This window comes from Parasteatoda tepidariorum, chromosome 6 (assembly GCF_982258835.1).
Source record: "Parasteatoda tepidariorum strain Cologne lab strain chromosome 6, Ptep-v5.0, whole genome shotgun sequence".
Classification (NCBI taxonomy): Eukaryota; Metazoa; Arthropoda; class Arachnida; order Araneae; family Theridiidae; genus Parasteatoda; species Parasteatoda tepidariorum.
In genome coordinates, this window is record NC_141760.1 from 2718347 (window position 1) to 2733447 (window position 15101).

The following is a 15101-nucleotide window of genomic DNA, read 5'->3' on the forward strand; positions in this document are numbered from 1 at the left end:
TTGGTTGAAAGGGAGAGTGGTTGCTGCACTGTGGTTAGTTGATTGAACATAAACAATAACAAACTTCTTAAACCGGATGAAATTTAGAAAACTTCCGGCGTATCCCTCCACTTATGTTATGCTTACAAGGCGATGTGTGAACAGGCTTGATATTCTAGGAAGTTTTATTATTGCGATTTTTTTAATTTATAAATTCTAACACACGAGTCAAAAACGTATGCATAAAATGTAAAACAAATTTAAGCAAATTAATATACCAACATAAATAAAGTGCAAGGTTTGCCACATTTTATTATAACTTTGTAAATTATCTCCGGTTGTTATTTTTTGGATAATTGTGTGCTTGGAAGGTCTGCTAAATACATTTGTTATTTGTTTTACTGAAAGTTAAATTGAAAGAAAGCGTAATATTGTCAACACTATAAGTATAATAATATGGAATGGCGCGCTTTTCCAAGCTTATGCACAGAAAACAATCAGAAGTAGCATCTTAAGGCAAATTTGAACCTCTAGCGCCATCTGTGCTTAGTTTTATAAGGTCAACCATCCATTGTTACATTCTTGTAAACTGTTTTTCACCCGCATTCCTTAAATTATTACTGATCGTAAATTATGAAAATAGATAGCTCCAAAAGATTAACAGTAACAATGAAAGTTTGGAGAATCAATTCAACAAAATAGATTTTTTTAGCTCAAGTCATATAATTAAAAAAAAAAAATACCAGATAGGCTGCATCATTAGATATGCCACAGATACCAAAACTTAATGTTTTAAATCTTAAATGCCACGGCATATCTCTGCAAAATTGCGGTTCTAATTTTTTACCTAACTAGACATGTTAAAATAATTAAAATACACTCAAGTTTCTGACTTTAAGAGATTATATGAATATATTACAGAAAATTGAAAACCACAAAACATGTGACACTAAAAACTTAATTTTAATTTTAATTAAAGAAAAGAAAAAGACTTTCTGATAAACTTACCGTCCTGAGCGTGTTAAGCCACTTTCTTCTCGCTCTTTTTCCTCTTCTTCTTCTTCATCAATTTTGATTTCTTGAACTTCAGTCTTTTTTCTAGCTTCCTAAAATGTTTATTTTAAAAGGTCATCATTTTAGCTGATAAAAAACAAAAGTATTGAAGACTGCAGAAGAAATAAGAAGTTCTAGACAAATGATAATTAGCAAAACTAACAATCATCTCAGTTTGATCATTGTTCCTTTTATTTTACTACTCTTCTAAAAACAAATCAAATAAATAAAAAAATAATAAATAAGTGAAAATGTAATTTTAATATACTTAAAATTCAACAGTTAATGATAATAACATATACAAGATTGAAACAATCACAGAAATAACACAATCTTTTTATATTTAATACAACAACTAAAACATTAATCTTTTAAATTATATGCAATGCTCATTGGGTTCAGCATAATAAACAATAAATTGCAAAAAGAAAAAAAAAATTAGGAATTTAAAAAAAAATGTTTTGATTTTAACAGAGTTAAGCTTTTGTGTTACTAAAAGACATATTTTCTTCCTGGGCAAAGATTTTTTTCCTTTAAAAAAAATCTTTTTTTTTCTTCTAAGAAATAAATAAAAGAAAAAAACCCAAACATGACCAGAAATCAAACAAAAAAATTTATGAACTGATAAGTTAACACAGGTATTATAGTACCAAGTTCAGTAACTGTGCACAATGCTGTCAATGAAAGAAAAACATCCATTTTAATTCAGATAAATTCACAGAAGAAAGGAAAAGAGATGAAAGAAATAAAATATTCCAGGGTGAATTCTAAGAGAGAAAATGATCATAGCACAAAACAAATTTTTCGAGGCTGCTTTTTACCTTAATATAAAATCTTGAAATTCAGCTTAACATGGAAACCTTAGATTATTACAAATGATACACATTTGTTTGATTCTTTGAAAAAGCTAAGAATAGATGTGTAATAGGTTTCTTATGAAATAAATGTGCATCAATTGAAAATAGAATATATTTTAAGTGAATACATCACCTGAGATGGCAATGACTGAGGTGGTTCGATTCGTATACTAGGGTCCCAGGCGCCAGGAGGAAGCACAGTAACTGCATCCAAGAACTCATCGACACCAGCAAGCAAGTCTTGCCGGCTCTTAGCTTTGTACGCAACGTCGTGGAATACCTTAAAAAATAAACATTAAGATGAGCATACTAAAATACAATTAAATATGTGACTTTCAATAAAAGATTTTTTTACCTCATCTGACATGAGAGTAGCCATTGCTCTACCAATTTCATGGTAGCGGCCTAAATTCCCAGAGGGACCCAAAAGTATGAATAAAAATCGAGTAGGAACAGGTACTTCGGTCAGATCCCCCAAGTTGCAGGCCTGATTGAGACGGACAAAAGCGATAATGGCACGGTCAAGGAAGTCTACTTCTCCTATCAGAATGTTGGAGGCCTCAGCTCCGGGAGGGATTTTCTTCATGAAAGCCTGATTAAGCTGAAAATAATATTTACACATTCAACAAAAAGTATCCCATATTAAAAAATTTTTGAAGCAAACAAATTATAATTGTAATTTCAATTAAAAGGTTTTGAAAAGGAAAAATAATATTATCTTCAATATTAAAACAATTTCCCTTCGACAATAATTCATTAAACTATAAAAATGCTGATAATACTTAAATATTTTTTTTCTACCTTAAAAGAAGAATACAAATTTAGTATAAAGTATTTTCATGGTAGTTCCTTATCAAAATCATTTTATTCAGGAGGAGGAAACACAAGATCTATTAAATTTGTTCTCTGCCCAACAATGACTATACTACTTTATTTTAGGGGCACTTCACATAACGATGAATAGTTTAGTCAGGCATTCAAATACCTTCATCAGGACTGCCTAACAAAAAAATTAATTTTAATGTATCTTGTACAAAATTGTTAATCACAATAAATTAAACAGGCTACAGCAGTTTCAGGGTGGCACGCTAAGTTTGTGTAGTATTCGGAAGCATATTTTCCAAAGTTAAACAACATTAATTACAAAATAAACTACAATAAAAATTGCTATTTAAAGAAATCATTAAATTCAATATAAATTAATATTTTTTTAATAAATCTTTATGTTTAATTTTATCTTTAAAATATCTTTAATTAAAGTGCTTCCTCAACTTCAAATGAAACTAAATAATTTAAAAATATAATAAGAACAGTCCAATCTTCTTTATAAGATTTTATTATAGTAAATTTAATATTAATGAAGTTTCTTTTTTCTTAATGCTATTTAATAATCCTAAAAAATAAAATGAAAGTTTTTTTAGGAATGGGGCAAAAGAAAAGCAAAATTCTGCAAATTCAGGGAGTGGGATGTTTCAAGTAATTATAAACACATATTGAGTAGAATAGCAAAATACATTATAGGTTTTTATCCAAGTACATAGGAATTCTCACATTTTATAACTATTTTAAAAGTAAAGAAGATACATATCAATATTTTTCAAAAATGATTATCTGATGTTCTATGTTAATAATAGATATTTAATACAAGTTCAATAATAGATAGATTCAAGGCCGGATTTACGTATAAGCTAAATAAGCTGTAGCTTGGGGCCCCGAGATGACGAGGGCCCCCAGATCATACTTTCCCCACTCTTTTTTTAAAGTTTTATTTGGAGCTGGGGCCCTCAGAAGCCGAAAATGCATTTTTTTTCATTTTTACATTGTCGGACATAATAAATATAAAGAAATGACTGAATAAAATAAAAAACTTCGTTGTCACTAGTAGGGTACATATCATCTTTCAAGCAATTTAAGTATTAATAAATTATTTATAAATAAAAAATTTTTAGTTTTAAAGGTAAAAAAGTTTTTTTTTGCCCCATCATTCGATCATCAGACTATTTAATATCTGTTTCTAAGGATAAGAATTCCCTTTTATTTTACTTTAAAATTGTACAAATGATATATTTAATGCTTTCATGTGATATGCAGCAGTTTTAAACAGCACTTTAAAGTATCTAAAAAAGGACAGAAATTGTCAGTTAAAAAAAATTAACCAATACTTTTGAATAAGAATTTAAATAACTACAACTATAAATAAAAAATTTTTAGTTTAAAAGGTAAAAAAGTTTTTTTTTGCCCCATCATTCGATCATAGACTATTTAATATCTGTTTCTAAGGATCAGAATTCCCTTTTATTTTACTTTAAAATTGTACAAATGATATATTTAATGCTTTCATGTGATATGCAGCAGTTTTAAACAGCACTTTAAAGTATCTAAAAAAGGACAGAAATTGTCAGTTAAAAAAAATTAACTAATACTTTTGAATAAGAATTTAAATAACTACACACGTTAGTTTTGCTATCTCATTCTATATAGCATTATTTAGAGTAGACAGTTGCGTGTGTGTGTGATGATGACGTAATAAAAGAGGCATACAAAAATAGCAAATTTCATTTCAGTTAAAATCCTCAATATTATGTTTTTAAACTCTTCGAAAATGTAGTAAAAGAGGTATACAAATTAATTGTCGCAAACAAATTAATATTAAGTAAGAACGAAACAAAAATTATATCGAAATATGCTGAATCCCTAATGAGACCGGGATGAAAGACATCGAAACCTATTTGATTGAATAGTATAACTAGAAGGTGTTTCTAAAATTCTGAAATCTATCAGCCTTTATTATTTTTTTTTCTGTCACAAACTTTATCAGTAATTAAAAATAATAAATTCATTAGATTTCAATATTGGTTCTGTTTTTTCGTTGATTAAATGCTAAACATTAACAGATATTTGTCTTTTAAAACATTTCATTCTATAATAAGATAATTAATCTACAATTGTGATTATCTAAAATTAATTGCTAATTGATATAAAGCTTTAGCGTGTTCCATTGATATGTTGAATGCTCGTTTTGGTGGGATGCCCGGGACAGTTGCTCTTTCACATCCTAGCCAGTATACACCATCAAGAGCAGAGCTGATACTTTAAACACGTATGACATTTATTCTCTCTGATATTTAATAGACCCCTTAATAAATCCTTAAAAATATAAGCCAAACATTTACATAAATAATGACAATTTTTTTTCTTGCACTAAAATTTAACAAATGTACTTAAAATAATTAAAAAGAAAGCAAAAATAATGAAGAAATATTTTCAATATAAACATCAATTAAATAATATGAGCTTACGAAATGTTCTTTTTATTTTTACCAACAGTATTAATATAACGGCCCTCACGTGCTCCAGGGACTGTTGGATTGGGTTCAAAATGACAAGGATACGGAGTTGAATATTAGTAGTCGTAAACTCGAAATTGGGTCGGCTGTGCAATGACTGTTATAAAATAAACTAATAAATTTGGCCGGGATAGCCTGGTTGATAGGGCGTTGGACTCGTGTTCTTGAGAATGGGAGTTTGAATCCAGCCGGCAGAAGAATACCCATGTATAAAATGGTGACTGGTGCATGTTAAATCTGTCGGGGTCACAATGTCCTCCAAGTTCTTATAACAAATAAATACCTCTGGGTACTAATCTAGCAGTTCCATTGTCTTCTGGATTGGGTTCAAAATGACAAGGCTACGGTGTTGAATATTAGTAGTCGTAAACTCGAAATTGGGTCGGCTGTGCAATGACTGTTATAAAATAAACTAATAAATCTGGTTGGGATAGCCTGGTTGATAGGGCGTAAACTCAAAATTGAGTCGGTTGTTCAAAGGCGGTTATATAAAAAATAAAACTAATAATCAAATTGTATTTTCTTGTTTTCTTTCTAACTCTCTGCATATTTTCTACGCAAATTCAAAATTTCATGTTTCTAAGTCTTATAGATTTTGTAACATAAAGAAAATAAAATTGAGAAAAAAATTCGCGAAAAAATCATTAAAAATTGCAAATAAAATATAATCAAAATGAATTAAAAAAAAAAAAAAAACTCTTGTTAAATATGTAGTGGCCCAGCTCTCCAAATTTTTACTCTGTGCTTAAAATATGTTTCTTTTGTAACTTTTTCCCCTCGTTCAAAAAATATGTGCAATAAAAGAAAGGTTCTACGTAATAGTCTCATCACAATTAATATATTGAACAATAAAGTAACATTATCGAATTTTTTAATAATATAATGTTAAAACTCAACAATAAAAAATAGTGACAGTTTAATTTAGGTGTATAGAAATGCAATTGAACTCAAAAGGGCCCCATCATTTTCAGTAGCTTAGGGCCCCACCAAGCTTAAATCCGACCCTGGATAGATTATTAATAGATATTTAATACAATACCCTGTGTTGTAGGTCTGCAGAGCTTGTGGAATTCCCAGATATATCACTAATGTTATGAGAATTACTTTGACTGGAATTTGAGTAATTCCCACCGAGGTTCAATGAGGAGCAGCTCGGACTCTTCACTATTGTGTCTTGCGTTGTGTTTGGTGCACTGCCTATGGAAATTAAACAAATTTATGAAAGAGGGTTTCAGATAAAATGGATTTATAATTCTCTGAGTTTTTTTTCAAAGGTCACCAGGAAACAATTTTTGATGTAAAATACAAAAGAAAAAAGGCAGATAGATTATTAGCTTTTCGATGTTTACATACACTTTTAAAAAACACTCATTCATCCCAATTAAAAAAAGATATATATTGAATAAAAATTAACATAAATTTCATACTTAACTTTTTAAAGATGTTAATACTATTTGAAATGAAACTAATTAAAGTACAGTGCTCAAGTAAATAAACTAAACACCCTTTTGATCTAATGATCGGATTTTCGGTGACCTGAAATATGCAAATTAATTAGGGCAGACGGCATTTTAAGCTACGAAATAGACAGAAAAAACATACTTTCTCTGAATAAACTTACCTTTTTTACAATGGATCTGAATTTCTGACCCTTAAAATATAGAGGATAGCTGCAATTCGGGAAATATGGTCCCAATAGTTTGATCAGGTGAAAAGTAAAATTAGCATCAAGTAGGCCAAATTTTGACCGCTGTCCTGAACAAACTATTAGGACCACAATTCCCAGATTGCGGCTACTATGTCTTTCGAGGGTCAGAAAAAAAGAGGTATGTGAGGGGATTGACTATGTCAACCTTCATTTATCAAAAGGTACATCATGATGGAATCAAGTTAACGTGTCTTCTAGTGAATTGGTATTTAACCCTTTGACGGTTAGAGATATTAGCAGTTTTCGTTTCATTAATTCACACAGTATTATGAGCAAAAAGTAGTCGAAATTGGCAGCTGTTTCCCCCCGCCGTTCTTCTGAAAATTTCACCCTTCTCTGGCAATGCCAACAGTTCCGCTTTCTGGAATTGTTATAATAAAGTGGTAGCAAATTATGTAGTAAAATTCGTTGGAGAAGGACAGTTACGTCTACTTTTTAATAGAGTAACCAGTAGATTGTTGCTTTAACGTTGCATTTTATATGATACTTATAATTTTTGATATTTAGTGGTGAAAAATTACTCAAAAAGGAAAAATACTAAACTGAAAGTAACTTGAATTTCGTTATCACTAGGAAATACTATTTCACAAAGCGGAGCAAGTTGGCATATCTGGCGATGCCATAGATAGCTCGCCTCACGCCTTTTAAAAATTTCTTATAGCATTTGTAGTACATAAATAACAGTTTTTACTTACTTTAAAATAATAAATGATAATTATTAATAGTAAATTATAAATGATTATAATCAATTATATAAATAATAGTTGATTATAAATATAAGACAAATATTAAATTGAAAGGACTAAATAAATACAACTAATGTAAAACTTCATGAAGCATTTAAATACAGTAATTACCTAAATACTCTGAACACAGTCTTCATCAGACTCAAAACTTGATAAGCTTTCTATATCACAATCAAAATCATCATCATAATTATCTAACTTTTGCTTTTCAGCCATTTTACTTTACAAACACCCTAAAAAACGCGCCAAAATATGCTTAAAAAGAACAAGATAAAAAATAAATCCCTCCTTCATTATGAAAAGAAATTCATGGAACACGTACTGAGGCAGTAAAACTAACTACGCTTCGCGAGTAGGATTCGTTTTAAACATAGTCAATGCAGAATAATAATGGCGAATGAGCTCAACTCGTCACGTGCGTTGGGGAAAAATTTCACTACACGAGTAGTGCTCGTCTCTAACCATTACGGTCGAAATCTTGCTCCCGAGCGGAATTCGTTTGAGCGCATTATGAAGCAAGATTCGATTGCGAGCTGAACTCGTTCATAACCGTCAAAGGGTTAACATTTATAGTGGTAGTTACGCCATATTACTTCCCTTCCAGAATTTTATCTGTGATAGAATTCGATGAACGGATACCACTAGTTGATTTATGCTGTTTTTTTCTTATTTATTTTTTATACCATTTTGCTCAAAATAGTTTTTCTTAAATTTTTTTGTTTATTTAAATACGCGAAAATTCAATCATATCAAAAGTTGTATAAGCTGTTTTCTTTTTTTTTTTGTGCACTGTACATAGAAGGCAATGAAAAAACAAACATTGGGAAAAAACTATTCATTATTTTAAGGCCCATAACCCAGATAAAAATTTTGTTTAGTTTAAAAAACGAGGGAAGAGTTAAACAATCTATAATGCTTTGTTAATTAGGAGTTTTCTTTTAAAAATTGAAATTTAACCTATTAAATAATGAAACTGAGTATGTTTATATTGTTAGTTTTTGTGGAAAAAAGTTAGATCCATGACATTTTTAGTTAATTTTTTCCTGAAAGCACAGGTTTCACAACAGAACAATTTATATGATAAAAAATATTAACCTTATAAAAATTTTAACAGTCATTTTCTAAAATGTAATTCTCAAAACTTATGCATCTACCTAAAATTACACACCTATGTAGTATAATTAATAAGTAGTCTCTCAAATTTAACATAAAATTCAATTCATGATATTTTATCAGAATTGAAAGCAATTAAAATATACACCCATTAATTATATCCATCAGAAATGGTAAACACTCTAACAATCAATAAAATAATTATTCTCGTAACTGGACAACATTGGTATAAATATTTAAACTTTCACCCATAAAGAAATTAAAAATAACTGAAACATGATAAACTTATAATTTTCAATTTAAAATTATTTTCTAGCAAAATGCTATCGTAAATATATTTTAGAATGTATATTTTTACTAATGAATTTTTTTATCTGTAACTGTCCAAAATATTACTGAACCAGATTAGGCTCATTTTTTAAATACTATATTAAACGTTTATATTTAATTTTGAAAAATAGTACATTTTGTTAATGCATAACATTGCAGGATAGTCTAAAAGCAAGCAATATTGCAATGTAACACTTATATTTTAAGATTCCAAATTGTGGCTTGTAATGAGGACAAATACTCCAATCTACCGATGTTAGTCATTAAATACTTCTCTTGGTTTTATGCAAGATGGCTTTCAATTACATTCTTCAATCTTATGTATTTTTATACTACAATAAATACTGCAAGGTGTTATTACACAACAGACAATCAGTGGATCATCCGGAGGAGATGATAGTTTGCTAATATTTGACTGATGCCAGAGTTACATGTCAAAGTAAAATCCAGATCCAGGCAGAAGTATATTTTTTGCAAAGCAATGGTTATGTCGGCAAGTAAATGACTATTGTTATTAACCTTTCCCTTATTAATAAGTCATGGTACACTTCCAGAATGAGTGCTTGTTGATTATAACTGTCATATTAGTACCGACGTCTAGTTTTTAGTTACCAAAGTCAAGATGGCTTACTGTTCACGCATTCACCACTCTAAAATGCTGTGATAATATACACCAGATCGGCTTAATCTAGATAAGTGTTATAGGATCATTCTTACTGTTCACTGATCAGCAGTAACACATCAGAAACTCTTTAACCACTATAGTATGGCTCTGGGACAATCAATTTTGAGTGCATGCACAAAAGCAGTATTAAGATTTTTATATCACTATTAGTTGCAAAATTACACTAAAATAAATCATATTGCCATAAAATTTTGATATATATTTCATGAAAATTGCATGAGTGGATTGGGTAACTCATTCCTTTGAGTTCACTCTAGTTTTCATTTCGTTCACACTATAAACTTCCCAGTCACTAAAAATATGCGTGTTTTGAGGATATGGATGTAACGAATAGTGATTTGGCTCAATAGCTGAATACCGAATATTCGGCCAAAAATATCGACCGATAATAAACTTTTTTTTAAAAAAAATCAATAATTAATATCATTTTTTACAAATAAATAAGTTTAGTCATTATTAAAAAATAATTAAAATTGTATGAGGTAAAAAACTTTAATAAAAATGTTTAAGATAATGAAAATAAAATAGTAAAATAATAAGAAATATTGAAATGTTTAAAATAAAAAAAAACTGATTAACAGCTTTTATTAAAACTAAAGTTGCAAAGTTGAACAAAAATAGAAATAAATAAAAAATATCCTCTTATTTCTTAAAACAAAATTTTAATGCTAAAAATAATATTTTCCGGAAAAAAAATACATCCATGAAACGTTGGAAGAGAAAGAACGTTATCTAAACTACTTCTAAAAACGCAGCTCTGTAATAAAAACGCCCATAGATAAAAATAGATCTTTATTTTTGTAAGAAAATTTTAAAGCTAAACATTGTTTCAAACACTGTATTTTCAAGAAAAAGTGATGATGAAAGTCTAATAGAAACTTTCCTAATTTCCCCCTCATGATAAAAATGTCCATAAAATCGAAATTTTTTTAAAAATAAAGAGCTAAATAGAAGCCAAAACAAAAATAGTTCTTAATTTTTAAATGAAAGATTTAACGCTAAAAATTAAACTTAACCTTTTCTCAGTGTCGTATTTTTAGAAAAAAGTGACCATAAAAGAATAATGTTCATTAGAAATGCTCCTTAAAAGATGCTGTCGTAATAAACATGATGATAAAAAAAGTAAAAGAGAAGAAAAAAAAATTGTTCTCATAACTGAAATATAATCTTAACATTCAGAATCATTTTTCTATGTTACGAGTTATCTGTCTTACAGTACAAGAAAAAAAAGAGACAATAAAATAATTAAGTCTATTGGAAACGCTCCGTTAAAATGCTGTGTTATTGTTAATACAGAAAAACTAGCAAAAATGTAACAAACAAAAAAACATTCTCAATTTTTAAAACAAAGTGTTGAAAAAAAATCTAAGAAATTGAATTGCCTAAATACAATTAAAAAGATAATCAGCATTACAAAACTTATGGTTCAGTGCAAAGAAACCTAGTTTCAATTCTTCAAATTTCACTTTTCCATTTGTCTTTCAGAACATAAATTAAATAGGTTAATTAGGATTTAACAAATATGTGCAAAAACAATTTCTAATAACGAATGGTAAAAAATACGACTTTAGTTTATTCTTAATCTTAGTTTATTCTTAATTTAGTTTATTATTAAATCTATAAGAATTTCCCCCAAAAAAACTGTCAAAAAACACTTTACCGAACATTTGGTCGAATATCTGGCTGTGTATTTGGCCAATCAAACATTCGGCAAAAGGACCGAATTTCGAATAGTAGCTGAATATTCGTTACATTTCTAGTGGAGGGTATTTTTTTATCACTATATAATCTGCTGACTAGTTAAATCTACATGGTTTTTGAAATGGTTTTTGAACTTTTTAAGCACTGATGTCTTAATTCACTGAAATACAATGACATTTGAGTATCCTTTACCGCTAAACTGTTTTCGAAGTTAGTAAAAAAAAAATTTACCTCAAAAATTGCATATATTGTACTTCTATTTATTTATTTTTATATAAAAGTTCACATAAAGTTGTAGAATAAAGTGTTTCACATAGTATTAAAACTAAAAAATGAGATGCTCTTCTCTAAGAGATTACTACTAATGCATGCTCAGTAATAAAACATGAAGAAGTTACCAGGAAGGCCAAGGTATTTGGCAAAGTTTGGTTTTGTTTCACCAGCCACTGCAGGATTGACGGGAGTTGACGGCGGAGACGAGCCTGACGCATCCTTATCTAATTGGGCTGCAATGAGATCAAACCTTTCACACTCAGAAAGAATTTATATCTGAGTGGCCTTTCCTGGGATGCTCAACTGCCCACTCCCTCTAACTAAAGGGATTTTAATGGATCAAAAACAATTTCTACAGCTACAAACAGACACTGTTCAACAAAGCTTCATTGTTTTCCCCAAACGTAATGAAGCTTACTTAATAAATATGAAAAAGTTAAAGTTATCTTCCAGGAATGAGGTTAACACCTAACCTAACCGAGACAGAAACGTGGATAATTGAACTCTGAGAATATTGCAACCCATTTCACTGTTGAGCGCAGAAAATCTAGAAAAATTTCATTGTTGAACAATGCTATATGTGTAGCAAGGGGAATACTAAGAATAAGGTAATCATGCACAAGCAGCATTAACTACTAAACTACTCCAGGATTAGCTAATAACTACAGAGCATGGAAATTTTTTTTTTACACATGCTTACTGATGAATAATTCAAAATATATATTTGACTTGCAAGGGAATAATGTGCATATTATAAAGCAACACATATTTAAAATGAATGTAAAAGTTGAATACTATATTACTTTATAAAAACTTTTTTATCAATAATAAAAGCAGAGAATATAAGAATGAGGAAACTTCAAATACTAAGCGTTAATAAAATGAGTAGCTAATACAAAATACTTTGGCATTATTTAGTTTACTGGCAAAACACATTTACCTAAAAGATTTCAATCATTACTAGTATTTTTTAAATTACAAAAAACAAAGTTCATCATAATGTGACATTTGTACAGTAATATTAAACATCATTGAAATCGATTTAATAGTTTTTGACCAATGAAAATTTAGAAGAGTACTTTTCATAAGAACACTGCATTCAATTGATTTTACTTCAGTTATTTATTTACTTTTTACTTTGCTAGTTTAAAAATATGCTTATAATCTATAATTAAAATATAGCTATTCAGTTAGTTTATGAAATGTAATTATAAAAATAATTTTTACATTAAATTGCATTTGACTTAATAAATAGCAAAAGATGGAGCTTTTAAGTTAATAAAATAATGGCACCATTTATACAAACATTTTTATCATTTCAAATAATAAAGCGTATTAATGTAATTTCATATTGAATTCCTTAAAATAACCAATAATCACTTACAAACTTACTAAAAATACTTGCTCATTGCCATTAAATTACAAGTTTAAGAAACTTTCACTTTTCAAAAACATATCTTATATGTGGACACTCGCAACAAACCAACTATGCTCTGATGAAGATCATCATATGAACTTAATGAGAAAGAAACTTTTATCATCCTGGATCAAGAAACTTTATAAAAATTAGTCCATACAAATTCACAAAATCAAAAAACCCGAAAGGACCCAATCTCAAAAGAGTATTCCTAATTAAATTTCGGATAGCCAGAGTTAACCAAGTGCTAATTCAAAATATTTTCACAGGTCTAATATTGGGTAAAACATATGAGGTTTTTCCCTATTATGAGCTCATCACATAATTGGTGATATTTGACTGAAGAGTGTCTTCTAAGTTGAGATCAAAAGAAAGAATGACAGCATTGAGAAGATCACAGAAGAAACCCATTTGTATTTTGAAAGTTTCGAGAAAAGTGATCACCTCTGAAACATTTTGCAGGAATTATTGCAATCTTGCCATTTGTTTTTAAAACCACTTTTCAGCATTGATGGTTGATAACTCAAGGTTTATCTGAACAAATTTTTTCTATTACTTATGTAGGTGAAATGTCCCCTTCCAGTATAAAATTTTCTGAAAAGTCATCTATTTCGATTGATTATTCAGATAAAAATGAGCTATTTTACTGTTATGTCTATTCATAAAGCAGGTTCTTTTTACTAATGTCAGCTCATTCTGAGATCTTTAAGATGATTTTACACACATCTGAAAAGATTTTGGGTAGCTTTAACATGCACAATCATTCCAGGCAATTCATCATATCAAATAAATAATTTGATTCCCTCTAGTTTTCCAGGAGGGGGTGTTCCTGGACAGAACGGACGAAGGGAGTGTATTCTCCTGGCAAAGTCACCCAAGGCATGAGATTTAGTCAGTCTTCAGCCCCTGCAGTTCCTCAATCAAATGCATCCCCAGCCATGGACCAGTGGCATACTTTTGATTTTTTGGCGCTTCCCACCAGTTCATAACTGCAAGGCCTGTCTCTGTCATGCAGCGACCCCAGGACTCTATAATCAGCAAGATTCAGAAGTGGTCACTTGAAATGCACGGGGAAATTTTTTTTTCCTTCCTGCTCAGCTTAATTGTTTAGGAGCCTCCTGGATGTGCAGGAGAGAAGATTTTCGATGTTCTTGGGTGACAGGGTCTTTTGGCTTTCCTACACCAGGGGGATGAGTAACAATAACAACAATTATTTTTGAAAATTAATAATTTCAAATGTTTCATTCATCTGATTTTCAATTCATTTATTTTACAATTTTAATAATCAAAGTGTTTCATTTTGATGTTTCATCAAGTTATAGTGTTAAAAGCATTAGTACTCCAATTGATTAATTTTTACCAATATTTTCAAATTCATCCAAACGCTAACCCTTAAAAGCAACAGACTTACAAATACTTTCCAAATGGATTCTCTAATTTCTCTTTCAAAAAAATTGGCACAACTGATCATTTGGAAATTAAATCTATAAGTTGCAGTTATCTATATGTATATCATCTTACATAATTGAAATTTCCATGAAAAAAAAAAATTTTTTAAAGAAAAAATACATTTAAGTTTTATTTAAATAAACACACAAAACTATTGATTTGAATATACAAAAAGCCATAAATATTTTAAATTATGAGTAATATTGAAATAAAAAATATTTTACCTCTTATTATTTTTAACAAAATGGGATTTATTAAAAAGCTTGTTCCATATTTAGAAAAACGTAAAAGCAAAGCCAATCAAGCTATTATAAAAGGAATCCTTTAAAAAATGTTTCTAAAAAGCATTAATTTATTAAAAAAATAAATAATAATATGGAGCATTTTAACACAGGATAAATAGAATAAGTTATGCTAAGCAAGTGGACATGCAAGGCACATTC

General features: G+C 29.2%; 1 protein-coding gene across 3 annotated transcripts in view; it reads right to left on the reverse strand.

Annotated features, from left to right (window-relative positions):
• Ndae1 (Na[+]-driven anion exchanger 1) overlaps positions 1-15101 on the reverse strand; it is a 167941-nt gene that overhangs the window by 47527 nt on the left and 105313 nt on the right. For 2 of the 3 annotated variants that reach the window (XM_043052758.3, XM_087165310.1), the window contains 4 exons: positions 6276-6433; positions 2245-2490; positions 2023-2169; positions 988-1085 (listed from right to left, as the gene is read on the reverse strand). In XM_043052758.3, the coding sequence (XP_042908692.1) occupies positions 988-1085; positions 2023-2169; positions 2245-2490; positions 6276-6433 (649 nt within the window). Of the gene's footprint in view, positions 1-987; positions 1086-2022; positions 2170-2244; positions 2491-6275; positions 6434-11917; positions 12026-15101 lie in introns of all 3 variants that reach the window. The other variant, XM_043052756.3, reaches the window with a different exon arrangement.